A 13159-nucleotide genomic window follows, 5' to 3' on the forward strand; every position below is an offset into this window, starting at 1 on the left:
GATTTTGGAGGTTTCGTCCGCGGGGTTTCGTTTTGTGAAACGGGGCTCTCTCATAGTCCGTCCAGGATAGTTCCGCTTCTTTTGCGGCGTGCTTAGCTCGGGGGTTCAGTCGTAGGGTTCACTCACTCGGGCTCCGAGTAACCCTCCTCCGTCATGAGCCCCGCTTGGCGTTTGTGTTCTCCCTTTTAAATGGCGTGGTGATGGACAACAGATTGTCTCTCTCCGAGAACATTGCGGCGGTGACCTGGTCATGCAGGTTAACCCGGTCCTCCTATACAACATCTGGAGAATCCGCCTCTTTCTCACGCCCTATTCGACCCAGCACCTGGTTCAAGCGATAGTTTTGTCCCGCCTGGACTACTGCAACTCTCTCCTGGCTGGCCTCCCAGCATCTGCCATCAGACCCCTCTAACTTGTCCAGAATGCAGCAGCTCGTCTGGTCTTCAACCTTCCCAAACACTCATGTCACCCCCTGCTTACTTCCCTCCACTGGCTGCCTGTCATGGCTCGCATCAAATTCAAAACATTGGTGCTAGCCTTCCAAACAGTTAAGGGGTCAGCCCCAGCTTACCCCCAAAAGATCATCAGACCTTACATGCCTGCCAGCCCTCTCGGTTCGGCGAACACAGGACGCCTGGCGCCTCCACCTCCCGCTCACGACTACGGTATGTTTTGGCTCCATGGTGGTGGAACAAACTCCCCGTGGAGGTCAGAACAGCAGAATCTCTGGCCACCTTCAAGCGCAGACAAGACGCACCTCTTCAAGCTGCACCTCTCCCCATCACTCCCTACCTCCCTGTAAACCTTAACTGTTGTCTTTAACTGTATTATTTACTTGTATCATTAGGATGATAACTTTGCTAGTTTTGTTTGGCTAAGTAAGCAGTTTATTCATACATTTGCGTGTTCCGGTATTATAAAAAAATAAATAAAAAAATGATGATGATCAAATAGGCCCTAGTCCTTAGCTTTGTTGTACAGGTAGCAGTCAGTTTGAATTGAACTTCCCTCTAGGGCAGTGGTCTCCAACCCTGGTCCTGGAGAGCTACTGGGTCTGCTGGTTTTCGTTCTTACCCTGCAATTAACTATAATCAACTGCTCTAATTTAATTAATTAACTCACCTCACCTGGTTACCTGGGTCTCAACAGGTGCTGATTTTAAGGTGAAAACAAAAACCAGCAGACCCAGTAGCTCCCCAGGACCAGGGTTGGAGACCCCTGCTCTAGGGTCTTTCAGCGCACTTATCCGTGGTTGTGGGTATGCACTTTGCACTTTGTTGCAAGTCACTCTGGATAAGATGCCATTAATGTAATGTAATGATGCAATCCTTTCCTTTTATACCATTTTACTTGAACATTTCTATTATTCATATATACACATCAGCAGAACAAGCTGTATGGCATTGGCAGAGAAGATTTGGCAAATTTCTCATGAGCGCAACCCACACTCAACTGTGCTGCTCATCCCACAAATGCATGTAAAGGGAAATAAACAGGCTTTCCAACAGTATAAAATTTATTGCCAAGAAGAATTGTGACAACAGAGAAACAATCTACCAAACACAAATTTCCGAACTTTTTGTTAGATGTTTATCTAGCTTTTTGAAGCTAGGTGTATGTGCTGAAAACAGGAAGAGCTTAACTTAGCTATCATCTCTCAAGTACAACTGACCTATATTTCAAGCAGGTTTCACAACTGATGAGCTTGTGAACCTCTGCTTCCTATTAATAGAAAAGAAAGCTACACTTGCTTTGTCGATTCTTGCAGTTGTTTATAAAGCCTCGGGCGATGCTGTTAAAGATCGCTGGTCCTGCATGCCTCACTTACACAAGGTGAGTCTAAATATCTGAAAACCAAAAAGAAATGACATTTAAAAGTTTTGAATCTGAAACCTATGCTTGGTGGTCAGCTGTGTGGTGTGGTGGTTGGCAGCATGTATTTTATGATTTTCTATCAGAAACATTAGCAAGGGATGGCTTGTTAAAAAGGAGGCTATCAAGCTAATTTTATTTCCACTGCAAAAATATCACTGTGACGACTACAGCAAACCCTGGTAGGTTATCATTTGCTGTAATAACTCTGAAGCTATACTTTCGCAAGTACTAGTCCTAGAATGATTCTTTGTCTGACAAATATCCAAGTGTGACCATATGTTTGATGCAGCGATGACTTAGATTCTTTATTCTTGGTCTATTTTACAATCAGCACCCATGCCCACAGCCCAAAGCACTCTCTTTTGCAAAGCCCTAATTTTGTGATAATTGGTAATATTATTACTTGGTGCATCTGGTTTCAAGGTTGTACAAAGTTTCGACCAACATTTTTAAGGAAGAACAGAGTGATACCTACATGGTACTTCCAGCCCTTACTGCAGCACACTTCTGCTTCCAATTCTGTTCTGAGTTTTGACTGAATATCTCATAAAGAGGTTGCAATAGGTGCATTCTGGCTTCTGTACATGCATGTTGGTTAGTGTTTTGTCAAATCGTTTGTGTTTTGCATGTAAAATGAGGTTCTGCAGCACTACAGTTCAATTCTTAAAATTATATCACATTGATTGTATACTGCACAGTACATTGTCAGTTATGGTGTATGCTATATGATGTTCTGCAGTGGTGCACAGTAGCTGCTAATCCTTTTCACTAACCAAATGTTGCAGATGAACAGAGTACTGTGCGTGAAGTGTCGCAATCAATATAAATAACCTCAATATTTTTATGGCCCTCATCAGATGGTAAATTATTGCATCTGTATAAATGCTCAGCACTGCCTTTATGCCTTTATGCCATTCTGAGGCTAATTTCCAAGGTTTGACCATCTTTGTTCAATTGCACAGGAGTTATGGAGCTGATTCTGTGTTGGATGATGATAGCCCTGCAATTAAATGGTATACACACTGAAGGTATGAGAGAATCTGTGTTATTTTGGTGTCTACATAAAAATAACAACTTTTCTGTTTGATAAGAATGCATTTTTCCCAAAAGGGCGTGGGTGATTCCGTGATTGGGGTGCCATTTGTGTCCCACTGATATTAAATATATAATGCATGTAAAGGAAGAAGAAGTAAACTTCCATGTAAGTTTCGGATAAACAGCTTAATACATTATTATTATCTATAGCACTTAGAAAGTAGCGTTTTTTGTCTGTCCTAGCCAACAATGACTACATTTTACCTTGAAACATACTGTAATGTCGGGGACTGGTGGAGAGCCAGGAGCGACTAAGGGTAATCGCTTATAAGCGGACACGCGAACGTGTTCGCCACAAAACCCCGGGAGGTAAAGGAAACAGAAACAACAACTCCGACCAAAATAAAAGAAACAGCCGAAAAATCGGCAACAGGAAAATAAAGCAACCCTTAAAAACCAGGGCGAACAACCCAACCAAAATGAGTGCTAAAAGCGAGCACTGCAAACCCCAGACCGGGGACCAAAATAAAAGTACATCCTAGTATAAAACACTAGGTAAGAAAACAAAGAACCTTGAGACGCAGCTCAGGAAAAACACAAACCAAAATACAAATACCGGGGACAACATCCCTCACCCACAAGCTCACACAAGCTACAAATGAAATCAAAAACAAAAGAACCTTTCGGAAGGCGTCAGCCGTGCACACAGCACCAACAAGCTGAGCATCTTCCTTACCTCTTCTTTTAAATGAGAAAGAAACCCGAACCAGCACGATACCTGACTCATTAAGACACCGAGTCTACCGCGTGCATACCAGCTTGGTGCAAGAACGAGCAGTTGACACCGAAGCGCCGACCGACTGCCAGCGATGGCTTTAAATACCCTCAGGAGGTAGGCTCCCCTGGCACTAACGAGGGCCAGGTGAAAATAATGAGCCCCTGCCCTCTGGTGGCCACAACCGGTCACTACCTTCCACCCATGACACATAATCATTAAAATGCTTCAAGAATCGTACTATTTTTGCATTATTGTGAGAATGCATTTAATATCGCATGCTTTTTTCATGAGTAATTCGTTATAGGTTATGAAAAATGTACCTTTTATTCGTGTCCCATAATTTTACTCAACCCTGTTACCTGAATGCATTCTCCTATGAATTATTTGGAATATTCCACAAGTCATATGTTCAACGGTTATCTGAATTTCCTGAAGGTCATTGGAAGAAAAATAACCAAAATGATAGCTTGAAAGTAATGTATTTATTATGACTCTCTATTTTTATATACATTTCAGAATCAACCTTATTGTCCTCATGCATAGCATGGACCCTAGTTACCCACTTTTTGTATATTTTCTAATCATGCTATAAATCTACGCCAAAAACTCAAACCTGTTACTTTCAACTCCGTTAATTTCTTTAGAACAAATAGCCTTTATTTTGACATGAACATTTTATTGAGGGGCAAATAAAGGATTTCATGAACAGACTTTTAAAAAATTATCTTCAAATAATTGTATACATCTTGGTAACATGGTTGAACAAAATGCAGCCATCATCAGCCAAGAAACCTTGTAAAAATGGGATAAACCTGAAATCGGTAAACTGCATGGTTAAATACATGTTTTCTTGGATTCAATGTTGAATATTTAAGGGCTAAATGGCACCCGAATTATGGAATCACTCACATATTACTATATATTGCAAACAGCTCCAAAAATGTTCATTGGAGCTTTTATTTTTCTTCCTCTTCCATAACTTATAATCACATCCAACCTGAAAGTCATGAAAAAATGAAATGGTGGAAATTGATGCAGCTTTTTTGGTCTTTGCAATACAGGAATTCACATAAAGACTTTTGGAACAGGAACAAATGTGTCTCTCCTGTGCTCAAACAGAACATTTAATACACTAATCATGGAGAACTGGAACATAAAGAGGAGAGGGGGAGATGGCTGTTCGGTTGGTTTTTTATCTGAAAAAAATGGAACACACAGCACCTGTGATTCCAGGATAACAATACAACAAAAGTCAGATCATGTGATTCTCCACATATCCCCATTCAAGCCATCTGATGAAGGCAATTACACTTGTCAAACTCACTTCAGTGAAGGAGAAGAGATTATACATTTTCATGTGACAGGTACAGTATGTGCGGCAGGAACACCTCTGCTCACTATACATTGCAGATCCAGCGAGTAGGCCAGAGGTCTAATTCAAATTTAATAAAATGTACAGTCATGAAATTAGAAAAAGCATGTAAGTTATATTTCTGAATTACCCACAGAATGAATGGTCTTGTGTTGGGATCTGATGGATGGAGTTGTTTTTCCACTGTTGGGTAGGAACCCGAATAAGGACTGTATCTTTTTAAGTTTAGCGGTGTTCGTTCCGAGGTATCGGTCAGAATACAGAAGACGCAACACTGCATCTTAATTTGAGTCTTTAGTCGACTTATTTAGCACAGCACGTAATTGCCAGTGGGCATTTTGGGTTTCCATATTCATATCCATATTCACGTCGGCACGTGTGATCTCTAAATTAAAGAAATGAAGAACATATCACTGAACTGCTATTTAACAGCATAAAACACAGGGAATACAAGTGCCACAATATTGCAGTACACAGGTCTTTACAATATTAGCGATTATCAGCTAACACCGAATCCACAAACTAAACAAGAACAGACATAAATACATAAAACATTACTCACTTTGGCAATTACTGTGAGAACTGTGCTGAATGTTTGACCAACTAACGTAACTTAAACAGATAACTTAAATTTATAGCCTAACTTAAATACAATCTAAACGTCCTTTCCTTCATTCTCTCACAGTCCCTTTGCACACGCTGGTGCTGCAGTCTTCTGCACACGCACAGAAAAGTCAACGTTTTATGCCGATTTCTTAAGGGTTTCGTTAGGGTATGTTATGTTATGTTATGTTATCCAACTTCTGGACGACGTAACAAAACATAAGTTATAGCGTAACACAAAAATGGCGCAATCTAGCAATACCAAAATCAGTAGTTGGCGAGCCCGTTGTCACTGTTGTAGACCTGCGAAATGGTATTGATATTGGTTTTGAAACGGGTGAAATATTGATGTTAAATGGATGTGCCAACCAACGCAAACATATAGTGAGCGCGGTAGCTGTAATCTAAATTACAGTAAACTGGATTTATAATATATTAACATGCAGCTCCCTCCTGAAAGAAAAAACAGCTTAGGCCAGGTTTTGAAACAGTTGGTTGCAGGTTGGCCAGTTCAGGCCAACTTCAGGCCATGCTCAACATGGTTTAGCTGGTTAGCCAGGTAAGACCTGTTCCCAGCTTGATATGATTTGACCTGCCCAATCTATGTTTTGAAACAGCTAAGACAAGCTACCAGCAATAGCTGTTTGACCAGCTCAGACCGAGCTAGACCATCTTATGAAAGTTTGAAAATTGAGTTGGTCAAGCTGGCATAGCTGGATTTTACAGCAGGGTTTAATGGCCAGGTAGTTCATTGCAAACATCATAATTTTTTTTCTGCTGTCGCTGGTTTTCCCCCTGAAAGCTGAGTCTAATGTGAATGCCTCTGAGGTTCAGCACCGCCAGCCTCCACCAACTGGGATTGTAATATGGATGGTGTGCAGTTTTGGAGCCCTCCTCACTTTGATTGTGCTTTCGTCTGTCATCATCTGGGGAAAACTACAGAGTAAAAGGAGGTAGGGGCATCAACAATAAATGAATAGATTATTTTGTTGCATCTACATGCATGTTACTCTTCATTTTGCTCATGCAGGCCTGATTGTGTCTGGCATTACTATTTTATGCCAAGAACTTTCAGATATGATTCAATGACAAAGTACTTTTTTGTTGACAACCGCAACAGACTCTAAATGCAAATACCAGCTTTCCTGTGCTTTAACTAATGTTGTAACAACACAAAGCCGGCCAAGAAATCGCTGAGTAGCTACTGTAATTGTCCAATTACTTTCGCTTCCCTAAAATGGGTGACAATAACTTGACTGTTTTATTTGAAATCCAGTGTGCTGGAGTACAGAGCCAAAAATTCAGTCATTGTCCCTATACATTTACACTTAACAGAAAATATGGTACTTAGATCCATGAAAACCACATATGTTCTGACTGATTTGTATTTAATCAACATTTCTCCTAAATGTTCATTTTCAAATGTACAATGTTATTTTTTTCAGTACAATTAAACAAAAATGGTAATTGCAAGATTTCTGGTCTTAGTAAAAACATTGAAATAGTGTGTAGTTGTGAGTCAGAGTTACGTGCACTTAACACATCTTCTTTTATTAACATACAGGAAGAAGCTGGGTGAACGTGAGAGATTCAAGTTTCACACAGAAGAGGTTGAGAAACTAAAGCTTACAGTGCACTGCATGCAGATGCTTTATATTATATTGCTGGTTTTGATCACAAACAGGGAAATCTTTTACAAATGTATTTATTTGCAAACATTGTTGTCCTCGCTATTAGTGTAAAAAGTAGAAACTGACCATACATTATACATCATGGATACTGTACATGCAAAGCATTCATAAAATAATATCTGTTTTTCATATTTTCAGATCCAGGATATGGAACCATACATCACTTATACTGAAAAGACTAACGTGATCTATAATTTCTAATGACATCCAACCACGAAAAGGAAATTTTGCAGAAATGAGCAGACCACATGGCGAATTAGCAGAAAGTATATGGTTGTGATTTACCCACAGAAACCTTCATAAAACTTAATCTTCACAATCTGTGACAACATTTGACTACCATATGATGTCCAGGTATACTACTGCAAGTCTGACATGAATGCACACTGTAACTATGGGTCTGTTTTCTGTAATACAATACCACAATGTAATTGTATCTTTTAAAGAGTTAATAAAAGTTATTCAGAAACTCCACAATCAGAGGTTGGAGAATGATGAGGGGGGAACTGGGATGTGGGGGAGGCGGGGGAGACAACAAACTCATTAAAATATTCATTATACACTGTGCAATGTGTGCTTCAATAAATGTACAAGCAAAATAAATCTCTAGTATAATCTCAAATGTTTTTCAGTATGCCGTCATAGAATTTCATCAACTGGGAGGTCAGTGCAACCCTTCCATACACATCATTACTGCTGCACACTCAGTTTGGTGCCAAATACAATGGGACAAAGACTCACAGATGACTTGACCAGATAACTGTCATCTTGAACATTTTTCTGTAAGGCTCTTTAGCTGCAGGTGGTAGGATTGTGATAGGTGTCAACTGACTGGTAGACCACAGCTTCCCCTCTGGCTGTGTAGAGAGCTCACTCTCTATTTGGGTCAGTGCGCTGTATTAAATAAATATCATCATAACCTAAGACAGAGCTCTGTGGTAATATTGCATGCAGCCAAACCGATAGTGAAGGCGTTCAGAACGTGAAAGATCTGTTTACGGCATTCTTGATGTAGAAATGCAGAGGCTAACATTAGGACTATAATTCCCTCTTTGGCCCTGGAGTGTGCATTGTCAAGGTACATGTGAAGTATGCATGTACTTTCTCAGTCACTCTAGGTGTTAAACAAAGCAGTGCTGAAAGTCAAGTCATAAAACCAGCATGACTGAGTTAAAGAAATATCATATGACATGGGGCCATGAAACCAGATGGTAAATGGTAAATGGATTGCATGTATAAACTGCTTTTATCCAAAGTGCTTTCCAATGAATGCACTTTGTATGGGAGTCTGAGGCTAGGCATACGCCCAAGCCACCTGAGTTGACTGTGGTTCAGGGTGGACTGCCTGACTGTCCCATCACCTCTGTGTGTGGCACTCTGTCCTTCCAAGTGATGGGAAGGTCTTATGAAGGCATCTTCAGAGATGGTGGCTATAGATGGTCCATGCCTGACATTCATACAGTAAGGTTTAGATGCAAACAGCCTGGAGGTTGCTGTTCAGGAAAACCCTTCTTAGACAACCAAAAGATTCTGAGGTTTGATTGAGGCAGTTTTGGATCTCATCTTCCATTATGCAGTTGTCAGATATTATGCTTCCAAAGTACTTGAAGGCAGAAACGATGGCTAGCTGTTGGCCTTCTACTGTGAAGGTTGTTGGTGGTGAAGGTTACAGCTAATGAGAGGGAGTGTGGGCTACCAGGGCACAATCATCGGCATACTTTAGCTCGATGATATCCTGTTGCTGGGTTTCCTGTAACCTTCTGATGTTGAACACACGCGCGCATACAGATACACATGCTCAAGCATGGGCATGCATGTAACAGATGGGGCAAAGTATTTTTAATAATCAAAACAAGATCTTTCATGAATTTCTGTATCATTACAGAAAGAAAATAATTTATCTCAGAGATATAACAAAAGACGCACCCTTTTTGGCCATTCGCTTCAGCTCATCTGCTCCGAGACTCGGACAGAGGCTGAACGCTGCACAGCATACTACCAGGCCTACGGACACACCTAGTTACCTCGCGGTAACGTTGTGGCCTATGGCGAGTGGAAACTGGTGTAAAACTCACCAAGGAACAACATCAACAAACTTTTCCACCCGGAAAAAGGACCAGCGAACATCCTTCCAGCAACCGAGCGGACCAGACAGCAACGCGCGGCTAAGACGGGAACGCTCCAGCTTTGCGCACCTCTCCAGGTCACAGCACCATCGCGGCTCCTATAAGGACAGCACGTCTTTTGGATCCAATGCGTATGGACTCAGTAAGAGAACAAACATTCAGGCATAGCCAGTGTTTAGTTTAGTCTTGACTGATATTGTGAATCTGTGTTCTATATTTGCCGTCTTACCGTTTGAATGTATTTTTGTTAGCCATATATATACCTGAATTGATTCGCCGTCTTTCGCGTATGTAATCAGAGTAAAACTATGCAAGTAGTGTCTTCTCACAGCTAACTCTATCACTGACACGACCAATTTACCTTTCCTTTGTCCAAGGGACACACACACACACACACACACACACACACACACACACACACACACACACACACACACACACCCTACTAACTTCCCGTTAGTTTATCTGTTCTGTGTTTGTACGTTTGTTTAATAAATATCTTTTATTAAGCCTGGTGTTTGTTTAGGCGTCACATAGACATGAGAGCCGAGTTAACGCAGTCTTTCGAAGAACTTCCAACCTTCAGGTTATCGGTATGTTTAATCATTAATATTGGTTATTTTAATTATTAATTAAAATACTAAATTTGTGGTTAGGTACTTCTGATAACAGTAATTTTATGAGACTGATTACTTTTTGCAGTTATACTGCTACATAACATTAATTGGCGCCCCGGTTTCGTAGTGAGTAAAATCCCTACGTTATTTGGCGGCCTGTGCGAGGACCCTACACTAATCAGCCAATTTGTGTGGCAGTGCAATGTATACAGTCATGTAGATACGGGTCAGAAGCTTCAGTTTATGGTCACATAAACCATCAGATTTACTGTCAAATGATTGTTGGCGGCAGACAGGGTGGTTTGAGTATCTCAGAAAGTACTGATCTCCTGGGATTCCATACACACTAGTCTCTAGAGTTTGCAAAGAATAGTGCAAAAACAAATAAAATCCAGTGAGCAGCAGTTCTACAAACAGAAATGCCTTGTTAATGAGGGACGTCAGAGGAGAATGGCCAGACTGGCTAAAGCTGACAGGACTGTCATGCAAATAACCACACATTACAATAGTGGTATGCAGAAGAGCATCTCTGAACACACTAGTGCTCACTGAGTGAAATCCCGCTCATGACTATAATTTCAATAACGGTATTTGTTAGGTTTAGAGTATGTTTTGTACGAGAGAGAGAGAGAGAGAGAGAGAGAGAGAGAGAGAGAGAGAGAGAGAGAGAGAAAAAATGGTGCACAATGATTTTTTTTTTCCCACACGTGCCTTCAGGGCACTCCTCAACTATTCAGCACAGCCAGGTGCTTTCTTTTCAAAAAATAAAATCAAAAGAAAAAAAGTCCAAAAAAACGGGAAAAAATATCAGTGGCGAAAAAATTAGGGACGGGAGAAATCCGTTCGTCCGTCTTTAGTCCGTTGGATCTGTTCAATTCCTGCGGCGTCCCGGCCACCTAGTCGTCCGCCTGGGATGCTCCTTTCTAGGTACAGAGAGGGAGAGATTAGCTGGGTTAGGGGGATGGTGATTTTCTCACGTGACTCCGTGATTTTGGAGGTTTCATCCGCGGGGTTTCGTTTCGTGAAACGGGGCTCTCTCGTAGTCCGTCCAGGATAGTTCCGCTTCTTTTGCGGCATGCTTAGCTCGGGGGTTGAGTCGTAGGGTTCACTCACTCGGGCTCCGGGTAACCCTCCTCCGTCATGAGCCCCGCTTGGCGTTTGTGTTCTCCCTTTTAAATGGCGTGGTGATGGACAACAGATTGTCCCTCTCTGAGAACATTGCGGCGGTGACCTGGTCATGCAGGTTAACCCGGTCCTCCTATACAACATCTGGAGAATCCGCCTCTTTCTCACGCCCTATTCGACCCAGCACCTGGTTCAAGCGATAGTTTTGTCCCGCCTGGACCACTGCAACTCTCTCCTGGCTGGCCTCCCAGCATCTGCCATCAGACCCCTCTAACTTGTCCAGAATGCAGCAGCTCGTCTGGTCTTCAACCTTCCCAAACACTCATGTCACCCCCTGCTTACTTCCCTCCACTGGCTGCCTGTCATGGCTCGCATCAAATTCAAAACATTGGTGCTAGCCTTCCAAACAGTTAAGGGGTCAGCCCCAGCTTACCTCCAAAAGATCATCAGACCCTACAGGCCTGCCAGCCTTCTCAGTTCGGCGAACACATGACGCCTGGCGCCTCCACCTCTCCGCATTTCCACCTCCCGCTCACGACTACGGTATGTTTTGGCTCCATGGTGGTGGAACAAACTCCCCGTGGAGGTCAGAACAGCAGAATCTCTTGCCACCTTCAAGTGCAGACAAGACGCTCCTCTTCAAGCTGCACCTCTCCCCATCACTCCCTACCTCCCTGTAAACCTTAACTGTTGTCTTTAACTGTATTATTTACTTGTATCATTAGGATGATAAGTTTGCTAGTTTTGTTTGGCTAAGTAAGCAGTTTATTCATACATTTGCGTGTTCCGGTATTATAAAAAAAAAAAAAAAAAAGATGATCAAATAGGCCCTAGTCCTTTGTTGTACAGGTAGCAGTTTGAATTGAACTTCCCTCTAGGGTCTTTCAGCGCACTTATCCGTGGTTGTGGGTATGCACTTTGTTGTAAGTCACTCTGGATAAGATGCCATTAATGTAATGTAATGATGCAATCCTTTCCTTTTATACCACTTTACTTGAACATTTCTATTATTCATATATAAACATCAGCAGAACAAGCTGTTTGGCATTGGCAGAGAAGATTTGGCAAATCTTTCATGAGCGCAACCCACACTCAACTGTGCTGCACATCCCACAAATGCATGTAAAGGGAAATAAACAGGCATTCCAACAGTATAAAATTTATTGCCAAGAAGAATTGTGACAACAGAGAAACAATCTACCAAACACAAATTTCCGAACTTTTTGTTAGATGTCTATCTAGCTTTTTGAAGCTAGGTGTATGTGCTGAAATCAGGAAGATCTTAACTTAGCTCTCATCTCTCAAGTACTACATACCTATATTTCAAGCAGGTTTCACAACTGATGAGCTTGTGAACTTCTGCTTCCTATTAATAGAAAAGAAAGCTACAGTTGCATTGTGGCTTTGTCGATTCTTGCAGTTGTTTATAAAGCCTCGGCCGATGCTGTTAAAGATCGCTGGCCCTGCATGCCTCACTTACACAAGGTGAGTCTAAATATCTAAAAACCAAAAAGAAATGACATTTAAAAGTTTTGAATCTGAAACCTATGCTTGGTGGTCAGCTGTGTGGTGTGGTGGTTGGCAGCATGTATTTTATGATTTTCTATCAGAAACATTAGCAAGGGATGGCTTGTTAAAAAGGAGGCTATCAAGCTAATTTTATTTCCACTGCAAAAATATCACTGTGGCGACTACAGCAAACCCTGGTAGGTTATCATTTGCTGTAATAACTCTGAAGCTATACTTTCTCAAGTACTAGTCCTAGAATGATTCTTAGTTTGACAAATATCCAAGTGTGACCATATGTTTGATGCAGAGATAACTTAGATTCTTTATTCTTGGTCTATTTTACAATCAGCACCCATGCCCACAGCCCAAAGCACTCTCGTTTGCAAAGCCCTAATTTTGTGATAATTGGTAATATTGTTATTTGGTGC

At 41.5% G+C, this 13159-nt stretch overlaps 1 protein-coding gene across 1 annotated transcript; it reads left to right on the forward strand.

Annotated features, from left to right (window-relative positions):
- Window positions 1–1692: 1692 nt before the first annotated feature.
- On the forward strand, window positions 1693–7853 carry LOC133125095 (uncharacterized). Its single transcript, XM_061236813.1, has 6 exons — window positions 1693–1833; window positions 2838–2903; window positions 4750–5052; window positions 6466–6616; window positions 7228–7273; window positions 7493–7853. The coding sequence occupies exons 2-6, from the start codon at window positions 2843–2845 to the stop codon at window positions 7553–7555; spliced, it is 624 nt and encodes a 207-aa protein (XP_061092797.1). The 5' UTR covers window positions 1693–1833; window positions 2838–2842; the 3' UTR covers window positions 7556–7853.
- Window positions 7854–13159: the final 5306 nt, after the last annotated feature.

The sequence above is a fragment of the Conger conger genome, chromosome 3, assembly GCF_963514075.1.
Source record: "Conger conger chromosome 3, fConCon1.1, whole genome shotgun sequence".
NCBI classification, from domain to species: Eukaryota; Metazoa; Chordata; class Actinopteri; order Anguilliformes; family Congridae; genus Conger; species Conger conger.

What these genes read in the sequence shown, in the direction of transcription:
- LOC133125095 (XM_061236813.1), top strand. Translation starts at nt 2,843, where the DNA reads ATGGAGCTGATTCTGTGTTGGATGATGATAGCCCTGCAATTAAATGGT. An exon ending in TATACATTTTCATGTGACAG is followed by an intron (nt 5,053 to 6,465) that starts GTACAGTATGTG and finishes TCCCCCTGAAAG; the next exon opens with CTGAGTCTAATGTGAATGCC. An exon ending in TCAAGTTTCACACAGAAGAG is followed by an intron (nt 7,274 to 7,492) that starts GTTGAGAAACTA and finishes TCATATTTTCAG; the next exon opens with ATCCAGGATATGGAACCATA.